The sequence below is a fragment of the Camellia sinensis genome, chromosome 8, assembly GCF_055761805.1.
Source record: "Camellia sinensis isolate YWXY chromosome 8, ASM5576180v1, whole genome shotgun sequence".
Classification (NCBI taxonomy): domain Eukaryota; kingdom Viridiplantae; phylum Streptophyta; class Magnoliopsida; order Ericales; family Theaceae; genus Camellia; species Camellia sinensis.
This window is the reverse complement of record NC_138968.1, coordinates 100,838,575-100,856,177: the sequence shown is the minus strand read 5'-3', so window position 1 is coordinate 100,856,177 and position 17,603 is coordinate 100,838,575. Positions and strand designations below refer to the sequence as shown.

Here is a 17,603-nt window from a genome sequence, read left to right as displayed (position 1 = left end):
TAAAAGGTGAAAAAAGCTTTTTAACATACCAACGCAAAAATGGGCGGGAAATATGCGTGTGCGACCCACTGCCCCAAAAACACACCCAACTTACCGAGTAAACATGTAACTACGCCCAACCCAATCCTTGCTTAGCTTAACGAGAACATGGGTTAGAGTGAGAAGCTCCTACCTCTCTCTAGAAACTCTGTGTTTCTAGGGTTTCAATTCCTCATTGAATGCGATGGTAGAAGTAAATGTAATGGCTAGTTCTGGGGGCCCATCTCTGGTGGATATGAATCTTCCGCTTTTGGGAGGTGAGGTGTTAAAAAATCCGACTGACGTTTTAGGGTTTACGAAAAATCAGTTTGAAATATTGAGTGAGTGTGAGATGGATCCAACGGCGACTTCTCATCTAGATCGCGAATCTGAAGTGGATCTCACTGTTGTTCCTGAACCAAGGGTTGAAACCCTACATCATCCGAATCGAGGGCTAGATCTCGTTTCGAAGGAGGATTTTCAAAGGGTTGCAGATCGTTTGAGGCATTTGAAAGGGGAGTCTACACCAACCATCCAAGGTATGGATCCACCCCGTTGGTCAGATCGTATGGATAGTGTCCATTCTGTGTTTCAAAATCTTCCGGATAGCATTGTGGTGGCAAAAAATCGTAGTGATTCTCGAGCTCAGGGGGAAACGGAGACGTTACAATCAGATCCGTCTCTTGCCACGATGGAAGACAACCGATCTCCGTCCATCGGTGTTCATCAGATTGAAGTGGTACATGATCGAACCCCTATGATGAGCCCGTACAGGTTCGTGATGAGGTTGATCCTCCTCGGGGAGGTAGTTTTGCAGTCAGAGGAGGTAGAGGAGGGAGAGGACGCGGGGGAGGTCACGGGCAACCAAACACTAAATCCTGGGCAGAGATAGCGGCGCCATCACTTCGGTCCAATGTTCCGCTGAGGTATGTTCCACCAATTCGTAATGAGGGTGCTGTTAGTGTGGATTTGCCCCCTAGACCTAATCCTTTAGAAAAATGGGACTCTTGTTTGGTGGGTTACTTTCTGGATAAGGGAGTTTCTTTCAACTATTTACGCAATAGTGCTTTCGGTTTGTGGAAAAGTAAGGGGTTGAAAGAAGTTCTGGTTAATACTGAGGGATTTAGTTTCTTTATCTTCGATAATCCAGACTGTTGTAGCTCTGTCCTTGAAGGGGGACCATGGTACATAGGGGGCTTCAATCTATTTCTCAAGAAGTGGACCAGGATGATGAAATTGACTAAGGAAAAAGCAACTAAAGTCCCTGTGTGGGCTAAATTTTTTAATGTCCCCTTTGAATACTGGGACAGTGATGGGCTTAGTCATATTGCGAGTGCAGTGGGAGTTCCGTTGTTTATGGATAATCTTACAGAGAAGGGAAGCCGGGTTTCATTTGCTAGAGTTTGTGTAGAAGCTGATGCTAATTCCACACTGCCGTCTATGTTCAGAGCAAACTGTGGGGGTGAAGAGGTGGTTATCCATGTGGAATATCAAGGGCTTCCTCCCAAATGTGACCACTGTATAGCTTTTGGTCATGATACTACTAAGTGTGTGAAGACCCAAGTAGCCCATTTGATTTCCCTTCAAAAGGAGACTGAAGATCATCCTGATCCAGGATGGAGTACAGTGAAAGCCAAGGGTAAAAGGAAGGTGGGGGACCCTATCTTGGACACTGAACGAAACTGGTCAGAGCCTTCCACCTAAAGCAGTGGCAGTGGAGGACTTAAGTGATGGGCTTAAGGAAATTGATCAGGGGGTTAGTACTGGGGAGCATTCTGTTCCCAACCTCGAGGGGCTGGATGAGCTTCAGAAGGAGTTGATGGCGCTTACTAAGTTGGTCCTACCACATGATACAGAGCTCATCAAGAAAGTGGAAAATTTGAAGGGTACTACACCAAAAAAAGTTGTTCCAATAGAAGAGCAGGCAAAACAAACTCAATCTGCAAAAAGTAGCTCCTCTGGCAAGGGCAAAAAGAGCCAGAGGAAGAAACAAAGGTAAGTCCCAGTTTAGTTGCTGGGTTGTTCATGGAGGGATCTTTCCGTGAAGGGTGATCAAAGTATGTTGTGATTCGAGGCGGGTCTGTGGCTTTGGAAATGGTAAGCTTTACTCCGGTGTTGGTTTGTGCCTCTTCAAATCTGGCTCTAGTCAGGGTTGTCGCCGGTGTTGCTTGCTGTTTGCTGCAATGGTGGAGCTCAGTCTTGAAAGTTGTTGGACTGAGTTTACTGCTCGGCTATGGCTGAATGTGCACACTCAAGGTAGAAAGCGAAAAGATGGTCAGTTTCTATGTGTGGACTGCTGGTCGGTGCCGACGTTCTGTGCTGGCCGGGTTATAGTCGTTCAGTTGCTGCCGATCATCGGCTGATCTGTAACGTTTGAGCATGGCTGTCGCCGGTTATTTTTGTCGGTGTATTTTTTGTGAGCCGTTTCTGTGTTACCCGACGTTGGGTTGCTGTCTAGGGCCGTTGTGTCTGTGTAAAGGTGGTTGAAGCTCAACGATGAGGTTTGGTAAAGCGTTGGGACTTTGTTTGGCACTCCGTTGGTACTGGTTTACCGCCGGCGCTGCTGGGTGGTCAATATTGTGTTGGCGTTATGATCTACCTGCTTGTAGATGCTGGGTTGTTCTGGTTGTCCCGCGGCTGTGTTGCTGTGCTTCTTTTCCGGCGTTTCTCAGGCCCCGGTTGTAGAGGTGTGTGGAGTGCACGTCGGTTTTTTTTTTTTTTTTGGCCGGTGGTGCTCTGGTTTATATGTACCAGGTTCTGTCCGTGTAGTGTTTTGGGTGGGTTGCGCAGGTTTGACGTCGGCGAGTCGCTGGAGTCGACTTAGTGAAATGGGTTGCACGCTGCTTGTTAGTTGAGTTGACTTCGGTGAGGTGCTGGTCAGCTTCGGCGGTAGCCATGTGTTTCGTCGCTGTTTTCTTGCCGAGGATGATGCTTGGTGAGTTGCACGCTCTCTTGGCGAGTGGCCTTGTATGTTGAGCCGTGTGATATGGCCTGTCTGTTTTTTTTTTACAGGCTGTGCTTGATGTGTGTTGGGATGGTAAGCTATATCAGCATCATATATATTTATATATATATTTTTGTTTGATTTGTGCTTTGCCGCCGTTTTGGAACTTGGTGATGCTGGTGGGCCACGTATGGGATCTTTTTATTTGTAAATCTATCAGGCATGTCCATAATGGCCCACAAGCTTGTTGATGCCGCTTTTTTAGTTGGCTTTTGATTATGGATCTTTGATGACCACGTGTGGGCTTAATATTTTTGTGGCCCAATTTTTTACACTGTCAAGTGGGGTGCTTTCGCGAGGAAAATTTTGGACAGTTGGTTTTTTATGTTCTTTTTAGTCACGTTGCAGCGGATTATATATAGTTGCTTTTATCTTGATGATTGATCGTGTGATCCTCATGTGACTCGATATGAGGTTAGTTTTGAGCCATCTCCGCCAAGAGTGATTGAGGGGTCACTGCTATGGGGAATAGTGGTTCGATGACTAGCCGAGTTAGAGACTGGGAGATGAGCGGGAGGATAGCTACCGGTTCTGGTTGCTTCTTGTCTTCATGTGACCCATCCTAATTGGTCGTATTGCCACGCCTGACATGGAGTGAAGGGCACACTGCCGTGGGGTTTGAGGCTTGTGATCTACCAAGGTAGGGACTGGGGGATGTGATGATTGATCTCAGGTTATTTTTTGGCTATGTATCGGTTTGTTGCTGTGGGACTACTGTTGTCACTTCGACTCACAAGACTGTTGCTCATGGTTACTGATCGTGCTAGCTTCATGTGACTCTGTCGGGATTTCTCATGGGGTAGATTTTTTTCCTCTGTCATGGCTTTTGTTGAGTGGCTAGGATGTCACGGCTGTGAGGAGTGGGATGCTTACTGGATTCCATGTGTTGATCTTTGGCAGAGACTGGGGGCGAATGGGGTTGGTTATCATTTTTGATTTGTCTTGAGGGTTGTTGCTTTGTGAGTATGCTTGTTGTGGTTTTTAAGTTTTTTGGTATTTGTTTGTATCTTTGCCCATATATCCATCCCAAGTTTCCGTCTATTATCTCTGATGGTAGGGGTTACTTGGGGACAAAAGGATATATGGGCAAAGTTGGGTTATTTTGTTTTTTTTCTGTTGTTCTTGTGTTTCTCCCCCAATCTTATGGGGTGCAGTGGTAGGTTATGTTGGTTATGTATTCGTTTATTTATTTGTTGTTGGGTATGCCTGGGGTATGCCCCTTGTAAACTTGTAAATTTCATTGTCTTTATTTTATGACTTACTCACCCAAAAAAAAAAGTCCCAGTTTAGTTTGATAGTGGGTTAGTAAATTTTTGTTGTCTCCAATGACTTTTAAAATTGCATCATGGAATGTTAGAGGGTTTAATGACCCTTCTAGGCATAAAGAAGTTAAAAAAATTTTGAACCGTGAAGATATTAAGGTCTTGGGCATTTTGGAGACCAAAATAAAAGCTACAAATGAAAATCGTATTTTATCATCTTGTTTAAATAATTGGTCCTTTTTGACTAACTCACTTCCTACTCAAACTGGGAGAATTTGTGTATGCTGGGATGCTACTTTTTGTTCAGTTAAGTTAATTGAGTCATCTGATCAATTTTTGCTGTGTGAAATCACTGATTTTGCGAAAGATGCTGTTTTTAAAGCCTGCTTTGTTTATACTGATAATAGGCATATTGTTAGGAAGGAGTTTTTTGAATACATGGTCAGGACCTCTTGTCTGCTGTCCAAAGCCCCTCTGGTTATGTTAGGTGATTTTAATGCTATTCGGTTTGGGTCTGAGAAGTTTGGTGGCTCATCTGTGTGGTCTAGTGAAAAAGAAGCTTTAAATTCTCATATTCTTCAGTCTGAATTGGTGGATTTATCTTATGGTGGTTGCCAATTCACTTGGGCTAATAAAAGAGACAGTGGGGCCTATATTGCAACTAAAATTGATAGAGTTCTGGTGAATGAATCGTGGCTTGATTCTTTCTCAGCTTCCTCTGCTTATTTTCATCCCTCATCTGTCTCTGATCACTCCCCGGCAGTGGTTGCTGTCTCTACTGATGGGGCCTCTTTTAAGAAACCATTTAAGTTTTTTGATTTTTGGGCTCACCATGAAAACTTTATTCCTACTGTGTCTGAGGTGTGGAACCAGTATATCCCCGGGGTTCCTATGTTTCGTATTTGTCAAAAACTCCGCGACTTGAAGCCTGGTCTTAAAGCTTTGAACAAAAAGGATTTTAGTGATATCTCCACTAGAGTCCTGGCTACGAGTTCGGAGTTAAATTCTGTTCAGTGGAAGTTGGATAAGGACCCTGGCAATCCTGTTCTACAAACACTTGAAAAGAGTCTCTATAAACAGTATGTGGATCTTAGTGCTGCTGAAGAAAGCTTGGCTCGCCAAAAGTCTAGGATCCAGTGGCTTGGTTTGGGGGATAGTAATAGCAAGTTCTTCTTTAGGTCTATTAAAGGCAACATTAATCGGGGTAAAATTCTCTGTACTAAGCCGGAGGATATTCAAGATGCTTTCATTAGCTTCTTTACTGGCTTATTTGGCAAGCCTATTGATGATCACTACAATGGTTTTGCTAGGATTAATTCTCTGGTGAAAACTAAGCTGTCTCAAGACCAATCTTTGTTGCTTGCTAGTCCTGTGTCTGATAAGGAGATTAAAGAAGTCTTCTGGTCGTTAAAACCCAATAAGGCCCCTGGCCCTGATGGGTTTTCTGCTGGCTTCTTTAAGAGCTCCTGGGATGTTGTTGGTAGAGAGGTCACCCAAGCCATTAGAACCTTCTTTGAATCTGGTAGGTTACTCTCTGAAGTCAATAGTACCATTATCGCTCTTATTCCTAAAGTTCCTAACCCTGTAAAAGTTAGGGACTATAGGCCTATATCCTGCTGTAATACCATTTACAAGTGCATTGCGAAAATTATTGCTAATAGGATTAAAACAGTTCTCCCTGATCTGATTGATCCTGTTCAGTCCGCATTTGTTTCTGGTAGGAAAATATCTGATAATATTTTCCTTTCCCAAGAGCTTCTGAAAGGGTACCATAGAGGTTCCCCTACCCCTAAGTGTGCCATGAAAGTGGACATTATGAAAGCTTATGATAGCGTTAGATGGGAGTTTATCATTGATATTCTTCGTGCTATGGGCTTTTCTCCTACTATGGTGTCTTGGATACAAGCGTGCATTACTAGCCCTTCTTTCTCTATCAGTATCAATGGTAGCCTGCATGGCTATTTCAGAGGTGCCAGGGGTCTTAGACAAGGTGATCCCATGTCCCCCTACCTTTTTGTCCTAGCCATGGAAATTCTTGCTAGGATTTTTGCTGAAAAGTCTCATCTCCCGGCTTTCAAGTTTCATTGGCGATGTGACAAAACTAAAATTGTTAACCTCTGTTTTGCTGATGATCTTATGATCTTTTGTAGAGGGGATGTCCCCACGATTGAACTAATCATGGCTGGCCTTGATGAGTTTAGTAGTCTTTCTGGCCTCACTCCTAGCTCTATCAAGAGCAATATCTACTTCTCTGGTTGCAACTATGAGTTGAGAGAGTCGATCCTTAGAGTTGCTAAGTTTAGTGAAGGGACCCTCCCTGTTAAATATCTTGGGGTTCCTCTCATTACTACTAAGTTAAGAGCGGTTGACTGTAACCAACTCACTGATAGAATCACTAAAAGGGTTAAGAGTTGGACTAACAGAATTCTTTCATATGCTGGAAGAGGCCAGCTCATTCAGACCATTCTCTTTTCTATGCAAGTGTATTGGTCTTCTCTTTTCATCCTTCCTAAGAAGGTGGTTAAGGAGATTGAGAGTATCCTTCGGGCGTTTCTTTGGTCTGGTACTGAGCTCAAAAAGCATAGTGCTAAAGTTGCGTGGGACAAGGTGTGTGCTCCTAAAAATGAGGGCGGTTTGGGTTTTAAATCCATTGAGATTTGGAATAGGGCTGCTATTGCCAAACACATTTGGTTTCTATTTTCCGGGGGGGAACAATCTATGTGGTGCCAATGGATAAAATCGTACTTACTCAAGGGTAGAAGTTTCTGGCATGTCAAAACTCCTAGTGACCCTTCTTGGGTTTGGAGGAAGCTTTTGTCTCTTAGGAATATTGTCTCCCCTCTTATTCTCCACAAGATAGGTAAGGGTGACTCCACATTCCTTTGGTATGATAATTGGCATCCTCTTGGGCCCCTCTGGGATAGATATGGGGATAGAATTCAGTATGATTCTGGCTTTAATAGTGAGACCAAAGTTAGTCAAATTGTTCGTGGTAACTCTTGGCATTGGCCTTTCCCTAATTCATGGGAAATTCAAGAGTGGATCTCGTCTACTCCTGAGAGTTGTAGACCTGATTCCTCTAAAAATGACCTTATTAGTTGGATCCTCACTTCTGATGGGGAATTCACCATCAAGTCTACTTGGCACCACTGGAGAAGTAAGTTTGCCAAGGTAGCTTGGCATGATTTTGTCTGGGGTTCCCATAAAATACCTAAGGTTAGCTTTATTGTCTGGCTTGCTATTCAGGAGAGGCTTAATACTGGTGATAGAGTGTCTGCTTTTGGTGTGATCACAACCTGCTCCTTTTGCCAGGATCCCAATGAAAGTCACTCTCATCTCTTTTTTGATTGCATATTCTCTTCTAATGTTTGGCAAGCTATTCAAGGTAAATGTAATGTTAACTGGCCAGATCTTCATTGGCCTGGGATCATTACTCATGCTACAGGAGAAACTAAGGGTAAATCTCTCAGAGCTCATGTCCTTAAGTTGGCTTTGATGTGCACTGTTTACAATCTTTGGCTTGAGAGGAATAACAGGAAATTCAGTAATGTCTCTAAACCTGTACAGGTTGTTATCAAATCTATTATTCACATGGTTAGGGGGAGATTACTTTCTGTTAATACCTTTCCCAGATCTCCAGGGGATAAATGGTTTCTAACTCATTGGAATTTGCCTGAAAATGTTTTGAAGCCCCTTTCCTCTGTCAGGAATGGAAGGGCTGCTGAGTGATGTGAGTTTCTCTACATGAGGGTTGAGTGAAGGAGAGCAAAATTTGTTTACTAATTGTTTGCTCATATTTGCAGTTGCTGTGCTTATGGATTTCTCTTGAGAGTTGAGTGCTGTGAGAAACAAACACTTTCTGTAGCTTATTGTGGGTTGAGTGAATTCAGTCCTCAAATTGTTTTGTACTAATGTTTATATATATAGTAAATTTTTATATGCAGGCTAAGGATGCTGTTATTGAGTGGTGTGAGTTCTTATACTATGGGTTGAGTGTTGTGAGGTCCTATATTGTGAGCTGTATTATTATGTTCCTGAAGCATGGTTTTCTTCCTTCATTTGGTTGTAATGTCTTCAAGTTACACAATGCAGGGTTTACTACAGAGTGTAAGCAAGGCATGGGTGGCATGGGAGGTCAGCTGCGTCTCCATGGGATTGCTGGTTTGCTGGTACAAATGCCTCGGTTTTAAGAGTTTCCTGGTGTGTGGTTATGGCTGCTTGTAGCGCCTCTGGTGGGAAGATTGTCTTTCTTTTCGTTTATTTTAACTTCTTACGGTTGGACATTATAGATGGTTTGCTGTGTTTAATTCTTTTTGGCCTATCCGTGCGGGATGTGCGTGGCATTTCTGTTTTGTTGTTTTTTGGGTTTCGTACTGTGGATTATGGTACGCTTGTGAGCTGTGCTTGGTCTTCTTTCGACATGTTCCTCTTTTGCATAGGAGCAATATCTGTGAATAGCATACTAGGTTCTCTGCTAAATGGGACAGCCAAGGGATGGACTTCAGTTTTTGTTAACTATGGCTGCTGGAAATGCCCAGGACGTGATGAACCTTTTGTTTTTTATTTATTTTATTATTTGGTTGTCAAAGCCTGATGATTGCATGTTGTATTTTTTGGTCTTATGCTTTAACTGCGGGATGTGCATGTTTAAGCTGGTCTGTATGGTCCCGAACCTGTCTGATTGTGTTCATCTTTCCCATATGTTTATTATGGGACACATGAACATTTTTGTATGTTCGGGTCTGTGTCGTTGTGTGTGGACTGTTCATTAGGCTTGTTTGTTTTTTTGGTATTTTGGATCGCTTTCAGTTTCTTAGCTTGTTGATCTAGGTTGGTTTTGTTCCTTTGTTTTCTTTGTTTCTTTGGTTAGGGCCTGGGGCATGCCCCTTGTATATGTGTAATTTTCTGTGTTTTTAATTTATGACTTATTCACCCAAAAAAAACTACGCCCAGTCGCACCGAGGCGCGTCCACACCACTACTTCTTCTTCCACACACACAGCACACGGCCTGGATACACCAACAGTTGAATCACGAAGAACCCATAACTGAAGGAGCAATAACGCACCGCCACCAACACTTGCCCTATTAGACGGTGGCTCCGCCGAATGATCACTAGCGACACCACCCAGACCACCCAAGCACTCTAGCTCCAACGCCGAAACCATGCTACCATTGTTGAAGCTAAAGGCTGACAACCAACACCAACACCGCCGGCGGCAAAAAATACCTAGCCGGTAAACACAACCACACCACCAGCATGCACTACTCAGAAACACAATAAACGGCAAAGCGATCTGGATTCCAGCAGCGGCACACCACAGTGATGGGGTGAACACAATTTGGACAGCCACCCCGAAAGGGGACCATATCAGTAACGATCGTCGGTGAACACACAATAGCACAGTCTGTGAAACAAAACAGAGCATCAAAAAATACACTGCTGTAACAGTAGCGCCGATAGCCATCAAAAAAGAAAAACCCCAACATCTCCAGCGACCCAAAACCATGGATAACACCAGTGAATCAAGTAGAGACCCAGCCTTGCTGAACTGTTAGCCAACCCACCTAGCCGAACCATAGACGACCACATTGGTGGTGACCTAACCCACAAGTCACCCGAGTATAACACCAGGCTTAAGGAAACACCCCAACCAGCCATGAAAATAGCCGATCTAGGAATCCAGAAATGTTGAAACTTCCATGAAAACCGAACAATGATACAAAAGTGCAGAGCAAGAAAACTGCGCACCTCACAGCCGGGGATAACACACCTTGAACCATGCTCACTCACACTCAAAAAGTGGAGTATAAGGAGCTAAACAACTGGCCAGAACAGCACCAGGAAACCACAACCACCGGGGGGAGCTTTCTCTCTCTAGAATCTAGAGAGAGAGGCTTTGCTTTCTTCCCCATTTGCTTTAATTATCTAACCTTCATGCAAGGGGATTCGAATACGTGTCCGTGTGTTTAAACCGTAATGTATGAGAAATGGCAAGTAAACAACATAATTACATATCTACCATCATGCAACCTGATCCGATTAAGTGTCCGAGTGTTTAAATCCTAATGCATGAGAAAGGGCAAGTAAACACCATAATTACATATCTGCCATGATACAAGACGGTCCGAATAAGTGTTCGAGTGTTCGATCGCTAATGCATGAGAAATGGCAAGTAAACACCATAATTACATATCTGCCATCATGCAAGAGGATCCGAATACGTGTCCGTGTGTTTAAACCCTTATGCAAGAGAAATGGCAAATAAACACCATAATTACATATCTGCCATGATAAAAGACGGTCCGAATAAGTGCTCGTGTGTTCGATCGCTAATGCATGAGAAATAGCAAGTAAACACCATAATTACATATCTGCCTTTTAAGGCAAGAAGATCCGAATACGTGTTCGTGTGTTTAAACCCTAATGCATGAGAAATGGCAAGTAAACACCATAATTACATATCTGCCATCATGCAAGATGGTCCGAATAAGTGACCGAGTGTTCGAACACTAATGTATGTGAAATGGCTAGTAAACACCATAATTACATATCTGCCATCATGCAAGAGGATCTGAATACGTGTCCGTGTGTTTAAACCCTAATGCATGAGAAATGGTAACTAAACACCATAATTACATATCTGCAATCGTGCAAGAGGGTCCGAATAAGTGTCTGAGTGTTTAAACTCGAATACATGAGAAACGGCAAGTAAACACCATAATTACATATCTGCCATCATGCGTTAGGGTTCGAATTAGTGTACTAGTGTTCCAACACTAATGCATGGGAAATGGCAAGTAAACGCCATAATTACATATCTAACATCACCCAAGAGGGTCCGAATAACTGTCCAACTGTTTGAACCCTAATGCATTAGAAATGGCAAGTAAACACCATAATTACATATCTGCCATCATGCATGAGGGTCTGATTAAGTGTCCGTGTGTTCGAACCCTAATGTATGAGAAATGGCTAGTAAACACCATAATTACATATCTGTTATCGTGCAAGAGGATCCGAATACGTGTCCGTTTGTTTAAACCATAATGTATATGAAATGGCAAGTAAATAGCATAATTACATATCTGTCATCATGCAAGAGGATCCGAATACGGGTCCGTTTGTTTAAACCCTTATGCATGAGAAATGGCAAGTAAACACCATAATTACATGTCTGCCATCATGCAAGAGGATCCGAATATGGGTCCGTTTGTTTAAACCCTAATGCATGAGAAATAGCAAGTGAACACCATAACTGCATATCTGCCATCATGCAAGAGGATCCGAATATGCGTCCGTGTGTTTAAACCCTAATGCATGAGAAATGGCAAGTAAACACCATAATTACAAATCTGCCATCATGCAAGAGCGTCCGAATAAGTGACTGAGTATTCGAACCCTAATGTATGTGAAATGGCTAGTAAATACCATAATTACATATCTGTCATCTTGCAAGAGGATCCGTATACGTGTCCGTGTGTTTAAACCCTAATGCATGAGAAATGGCAACTAAACACCATAATTACATAACTGCCATCGTGCAAAGGGGTCCGAATAAGTGTGCTAGTGTTCAAATGCTAATGCATGAGAAACGGCAAGTAAACACCATACTTACATATCTACCATCACGCATGAGGGTCCGAGTAAGTGTCCAAGTGTTTAAACCCTAATGCATTGGAAATGGCATGTAAACAACTTAATTACATATCTGCCATCAAGCAAGACGGTCTGAATAAGTGTCCGAGTTTTCGAACCCTAATGTGTGAGAAATGGCTAGTAAACACCATAATTACATATCTGGCATCGTACAAGAGGTTCTGAATACGTGTCCTTTTGTTTAAACCCTAATGCATTAGAAATGGCAAGTAAACACCATAATTACATATATGCCATCATGCAAGGGGATCCGAATACGTGTCCGTGTGTTTAAACCGTAATGTATGAGAAATGGCAAGTAAACAACATATTTACATATCTGCCATCATGCAACCTGATCCGATTAAGTGTCCGAGTGTTTAAATTCTAATGCATGAGAAAGGGCAAGTAAACACCATAATTACATATCTGCCATAATACAAGACGGTCCGAATAAGTGTTCGAGTGTTCGATCGCTAATGCATGAGAAATGGCAAGTAAACACCATAATTACATATCTGCCATCATGCAAGAGGATCCGAATACGTGTCCGTGTGTTTAAACCCTTATGCATGAGAAGTGGCAAATAAACACCATAATTACATATCTGCCATGATACAAGACGGTCCGAATAAGTGTCCGTGTGTTCGATCGCTAATGCATGAGAAATAGCAAGTAAACACCATATTTACATATCAGCCATCAGGCAAGAAGATCCGAATACGTGTTCGTGTGTTTAAACCCTAATGCCTGAGAAATGGCAAGTAAACACCATAATTATAATTAAATAATTAATTAATTATTTTATTCACCCAAAAAAAAAAAAACACCATAATTACATATCTGCCATCATGCAAGAGGGTCCGAATAAGTGACCGAGTGTTCGAACCCTAATGTATGTGAAATGGCTAGTAAACACCATAATTACATATCTGCCATCATGCAAGAGGATCCGAATACGTGTCCGTGTGTTTAAACCCTAATGCATGAGAAATGGTAACTAAACACCATAATTACATATCTGCAATCGTGCAAGAGGGTCCGACTAAGTGTCTGAGTGTTTAAACTCTAATACATGAGAAACGGCAAGTAAACACCATAATTACATATCTGCCATCACGCATTAGGGTTCGAATTAGCGTACTAGTGTTCGAACACTAATGCATGCGAAATGGTAAGTAAACGCCATAATTACATATCTAACATCACCCAAGAGGGTCCGAATAACTGTCCAACTGTTTAGACCCTAATGCATTAGAAATGGCAAGTAAACACCATAATTACATATCTGCCATCATGCAAGAGGGTTTGATTAAGTGTCCGTGTGTTCGAACCCTAATGTATGAGAAATGGCTAGTAAACACCATAATTACATATCTGCTATCGTGCAAGAGGATCTGAATACGTGTCCGTTTGTTTAAACCCTAATGTATGGGAAATGGCAAGTAAATAGCATAATTACATATCTGCCATCATGCAAGAGGATCCGAATATGGGTCCGTTTGTTTAAACCCTTAGGCATGAGAAATGGCAAGTAAACACCATAATTACATGTCTGCCATCATGCAAGAGGATCCAAATACGGGTCCGTTTGTTTAAACCCTAATGCATGAGAAATAGTAAGTGAGCACCGTAACTACATATCTGCCATCATACAAGAGGATCCGAATATGTGTCCGTGGGTTTAAACCCTAATGCATGAGAAATGGCAAGTAAACACCATAATTACAAATCTACCATCATGCAAGAGGGTCCGAATAAGTGACTGATTGTTCGAACCCTAACGTATGAGAAATGGCTAGTAAACACCATAATTACATATCTGCCATCATGCAAGAGGATCCGAATACGTGTCCGTGTGTTTAAACCCTAGTGCATGAGAAATGGCAACTAAACTACATAATTACATATCTGCCATCGTGCAAGAGGGTCCGAATAAGTGCACTTGTGTTCGAACGCTAATGCATGAGAAACGGCAAGTAAACACCATACTTACATATCTACCATCACGCATGAGGGTCCGAATAAGTGTCGAAGTGTTTAAACCCAAATGCATTAGAAATGGCAAGTAAACAACATAATTACATATCTGCCATCACGCAAGAGGGTCTGAATAAGTGTCCGAGTTTTCGAACCCTAATGTGTGAGAAATGGCTAGTAAACACAATATTACATATCTGGCATCGTACAAGAGGTTCCGAATACGTGTCCTTTTGTTTAAACCCTAATGCATTAGAAATGACAAGTAAACACCATAATTACATATATGCCATCATGCAAGGGGATCCGAATACGTGTCCGTGTGTTTAAACCGTAATGTATGAGAAATGGCAAGTAAACAACATAATTACATATCTGCCATCATTCAACCTGATCCGATTAAGTGTCCGAGTGCTTCAATCCTAATGCATGAGAAAGGGCAAGTAAACACAATAATTACATATCTGCCATGATACAAGACGGTCCGAATAAGTGTTCGAGTGTTCGATCGCTAATGCATTAGAAATGGCAAGTAAACACCATAATTACATATCTGCCATCGTGCAAGAGGATCCGAATACGTGTCCGTGTGTTCGATCGCTAATGCTTGAGAAATAGCAAGTAAACACCGTAATTACATATCTGCCATCAGGCAAGAAGATCCGAATACGTGTTCATGTGTTTAAACCCTAATGCATGAGAAATGGCAAGGAAACACCATAATTACATATCTGCCATCATGCAAGAGGGTCCTAATAAGTGACCGAGTGTTCGAACCCTAATGTATGTGAAATGGCTAGTAAACACCATAATTACATATCTGCCATCATGCAAGAGGATCCGAATACGTGTCCGTGTGTTTAAACCCTAATGCATGAGAAATGATAACTAAACACCATAATTACATATCTGCAATCGTGCAAGAGGGTCCGAATAAGTGTCTGAGTGTTTAAACTCTAATACATGAGAAACGGCAAGTAAACACCATAATTACATATCTGCCATCACGCATTAGGGTTCGAATTAGTGTACTAGTGTTCGAACACTAATGCATGCGAAATGGCAAGTAAACGCCATAATTACATATCTAACATCACCCAAGAGGGTCCGAATAACTGTCCAACTGTTTAAACCCTAATGCATTAGAAATGGCAAGTAAACACCATAATTACATATCTGCCATCATGCAAGAGGGTCTGATTAAGTGTCCGTGTGTTCGAACCCTAATGTATGAGAAATGGCTAGTAAACACCATAATTACATATCTGCTATCGTGCAAGAGGATCCGAATACGTGTCCGTTTGTTTAAACCCAAATGTATGGGAAATGGCAAGTAAATAGCATAATTACATATCTGCCATCATGCAAGAGGATCCGAATACGGGTCCGTTTGTTTAAACCCTGATGCATGAGAAATGGCAAGTAAACACCATAATTACATGTCTGCCATCATGCAGGAGGATCCAAATACGGGTCCGTTTAATGCATGAGAAATAGCAAGTGAACACCATAACTACATATCTGCCATCATGCAAGAGGATTCGAATATGTGTCCGTGGGTTTAAACCCTAATGCATGAGAAATGGCAAGTAAACACCATAATTACAAATCTACCATCATGCAAGAGGGTCCGAATAAGTGACTGATTGTTCGAACCCTAACATATGAGAAATGGCTAATAAACACCATAATTACATATCTGCCATCATGCAAGAGGATCCGAATACGTGTCCGTGTGTTTAAACCCTAGTGCATGAGAAATGGCAACTAAACACCATAATTACATATCTGCCATCGTGCAAGAGGGTCCGAATAAGTGCACTTGTGTTCGAACGCTAATGCATGAGAAACGGCAAGTAAACACCATACTTACATATCTACCAGCACGCATGAGGGTCCGAATAAGTGTCCAAGTGTTTAAACCCTAATGCATTAGAAATGGCAAGTAAACAACATAATTACATATCTGCCATCACGCAAGCGGGTTTGACTAAGTGTCCGAGTTTTCGAACCCTAATGTATGAGAAATGGCAATTAAACACCATAATTACATATCTGGCATGATACAAGACGGCCCGAAAAAGTGTCCGAGTGTTCGATCGCTAATGCATTAGAAATGGCAAGTAAACACTATAATTACATATCTGCCATCATGCAAGGGGATCCGAATACGTGTCCGTGTGTTTAAACCCTAATGCATGAGAAATGGCAAGTAAACAACATAATTACATATCTGCCATCATGCAAGAGGGTCCGAATAAGTGACTGAGTGTTCGAACCCTAATGTATGAGATATGTCTAGTAAACGCCACAATTACATATCTGCCATCATGCAAGAGGATCTGAATACGTGTCCGCGTGTTTAAACCCCAATGCATGAGAAATGGCAAGTAAACACCACAATTACATGTCTGCCATCATGCAAGAGGATCCGAATACGGGTCTGTTTGTTTGAACCCTAATGCATGAGAAATAGCAAGTAAACACCATAACTACATATCTGCCATCATGCAAAAGGATCCGAATATGTGACCGTGTGTTTAAACCCTAACGCATGAGAAATGGGAAGTAAACACCATAATTACATATCTGCCATCATGCAAGAGGGTCTGAATAAGTGACTGAGTGTTCGAACCCTAATATATGAGAAATGGCTAGTAAACACCATAATTACATATCTGCTATCATGCAAGAGGATCTGAATACGTGTCCGTTTGTTTAAACCCTAATGTATGGGAAATGGCAAGTAAATAGCATAATTACATATCTGCCATCATGCAAGAGGATCCGAATATGGGTCCGTTTGTTTAAACCCTTAGGCATGAGAAATGGCAAGTGATTTCTCAAGGCTATGGCCTTTCCTCCTGTCATGATTTCTTGGATCAAGGCCTGCATCACTAGCCCTTCCTTTTCAATTTGTATCAATGGTAGCCTTCATGGCTATTTTAAAGGTGCTAGAGGCCTCAGACCAGGTGACCCCATGTCCCCTTACTTATTTGTTTTGGCCATGGAAATGCTTGCCAAAATCTTGGCGGAGAAAGCTAAGCACCCTCTTTTTAAGTTTCATTGGAAGTGCGACAAGACTAAAATCATTAATCTTTGCTTCGCTGATGATCTTATGATCTTTAGTAGGGGTGATGCCTCTACTGTTAAGCTCATTATGGAAGGCCTTGAGGAGTTTTCATCCTTATCTGGCCTAATTCCTAATCCCAGCAAAAGTAACATCTACTTTTCTGGTTGTGATTTGGAGTTGAGAGCTTCTATTCTTGAGATTGCTAAGTTTAATGTTGGGACTCTTCCTGTTAGGTACCTTGGAGTCCCCTTAATTACCACTAAGTTGAGGGCTGCTGATTGTGGTCCTCTCATTGATAGGATCACCAAAAGAGTGAAGAGTTGGACCAATAAAGCTTTGTCTTACGGCTGGTAGAAGCCAGCTCATTCAATCCATTCTCTTTTCTATGCAAGTGTACTGGTCCTCCCTTTTCATCCTTCCCAAGAAGGTCATTCGGGAGATTGAGAGTATTCTTAGAGCCTTCCTTTGGTCTGGTACTGATCTTAAAACTCATAGTGCCAAAATTGCCTGGGATTCTGTGTGTGCTCCGAAAAATGAGGGAGGTTTGGGCTTTAAATCTTTAGATATTTGGAATAGAGCGGCCATAGCTAAACACATTTGGTTTTTGTTTTCTGGGGGTGAGGGATCG

At 42.0% G+C, this 17,603-nt stretch overlaps 1 protein-coding gene across 1 annotated transcript; it reads left to right on the top strand.

Moving 5' to 3' along the window:
• Positions 1 to 223: 223 nt before the first annotated feature.
• LOC145797924 (uncharacterized) lies at positions 224 to 8,474 on the top strand. Its single transcript, XM_082885368.1, has 8 exons — positions 224 to 757; positions 793 to 1,668; positions 1,772 to 2,013; positions 3,031 to 3,055; positions 3,864 to 3,940; positions 4,692 to 7,934; positions 8,088 to 8,145; positions 8,229 to 8,474. Exons 1-8 carry the CDS (start codon positions 224 to 226, stop codon positions 8,472 to 8,474), a joined length of 5,301 nt encoding a protein of 1,766 aa, XP_082741494.1.
• The last annotated feature ends 9,129 nt before the right edge of the window (positions 8,475 to 17,603 follow it).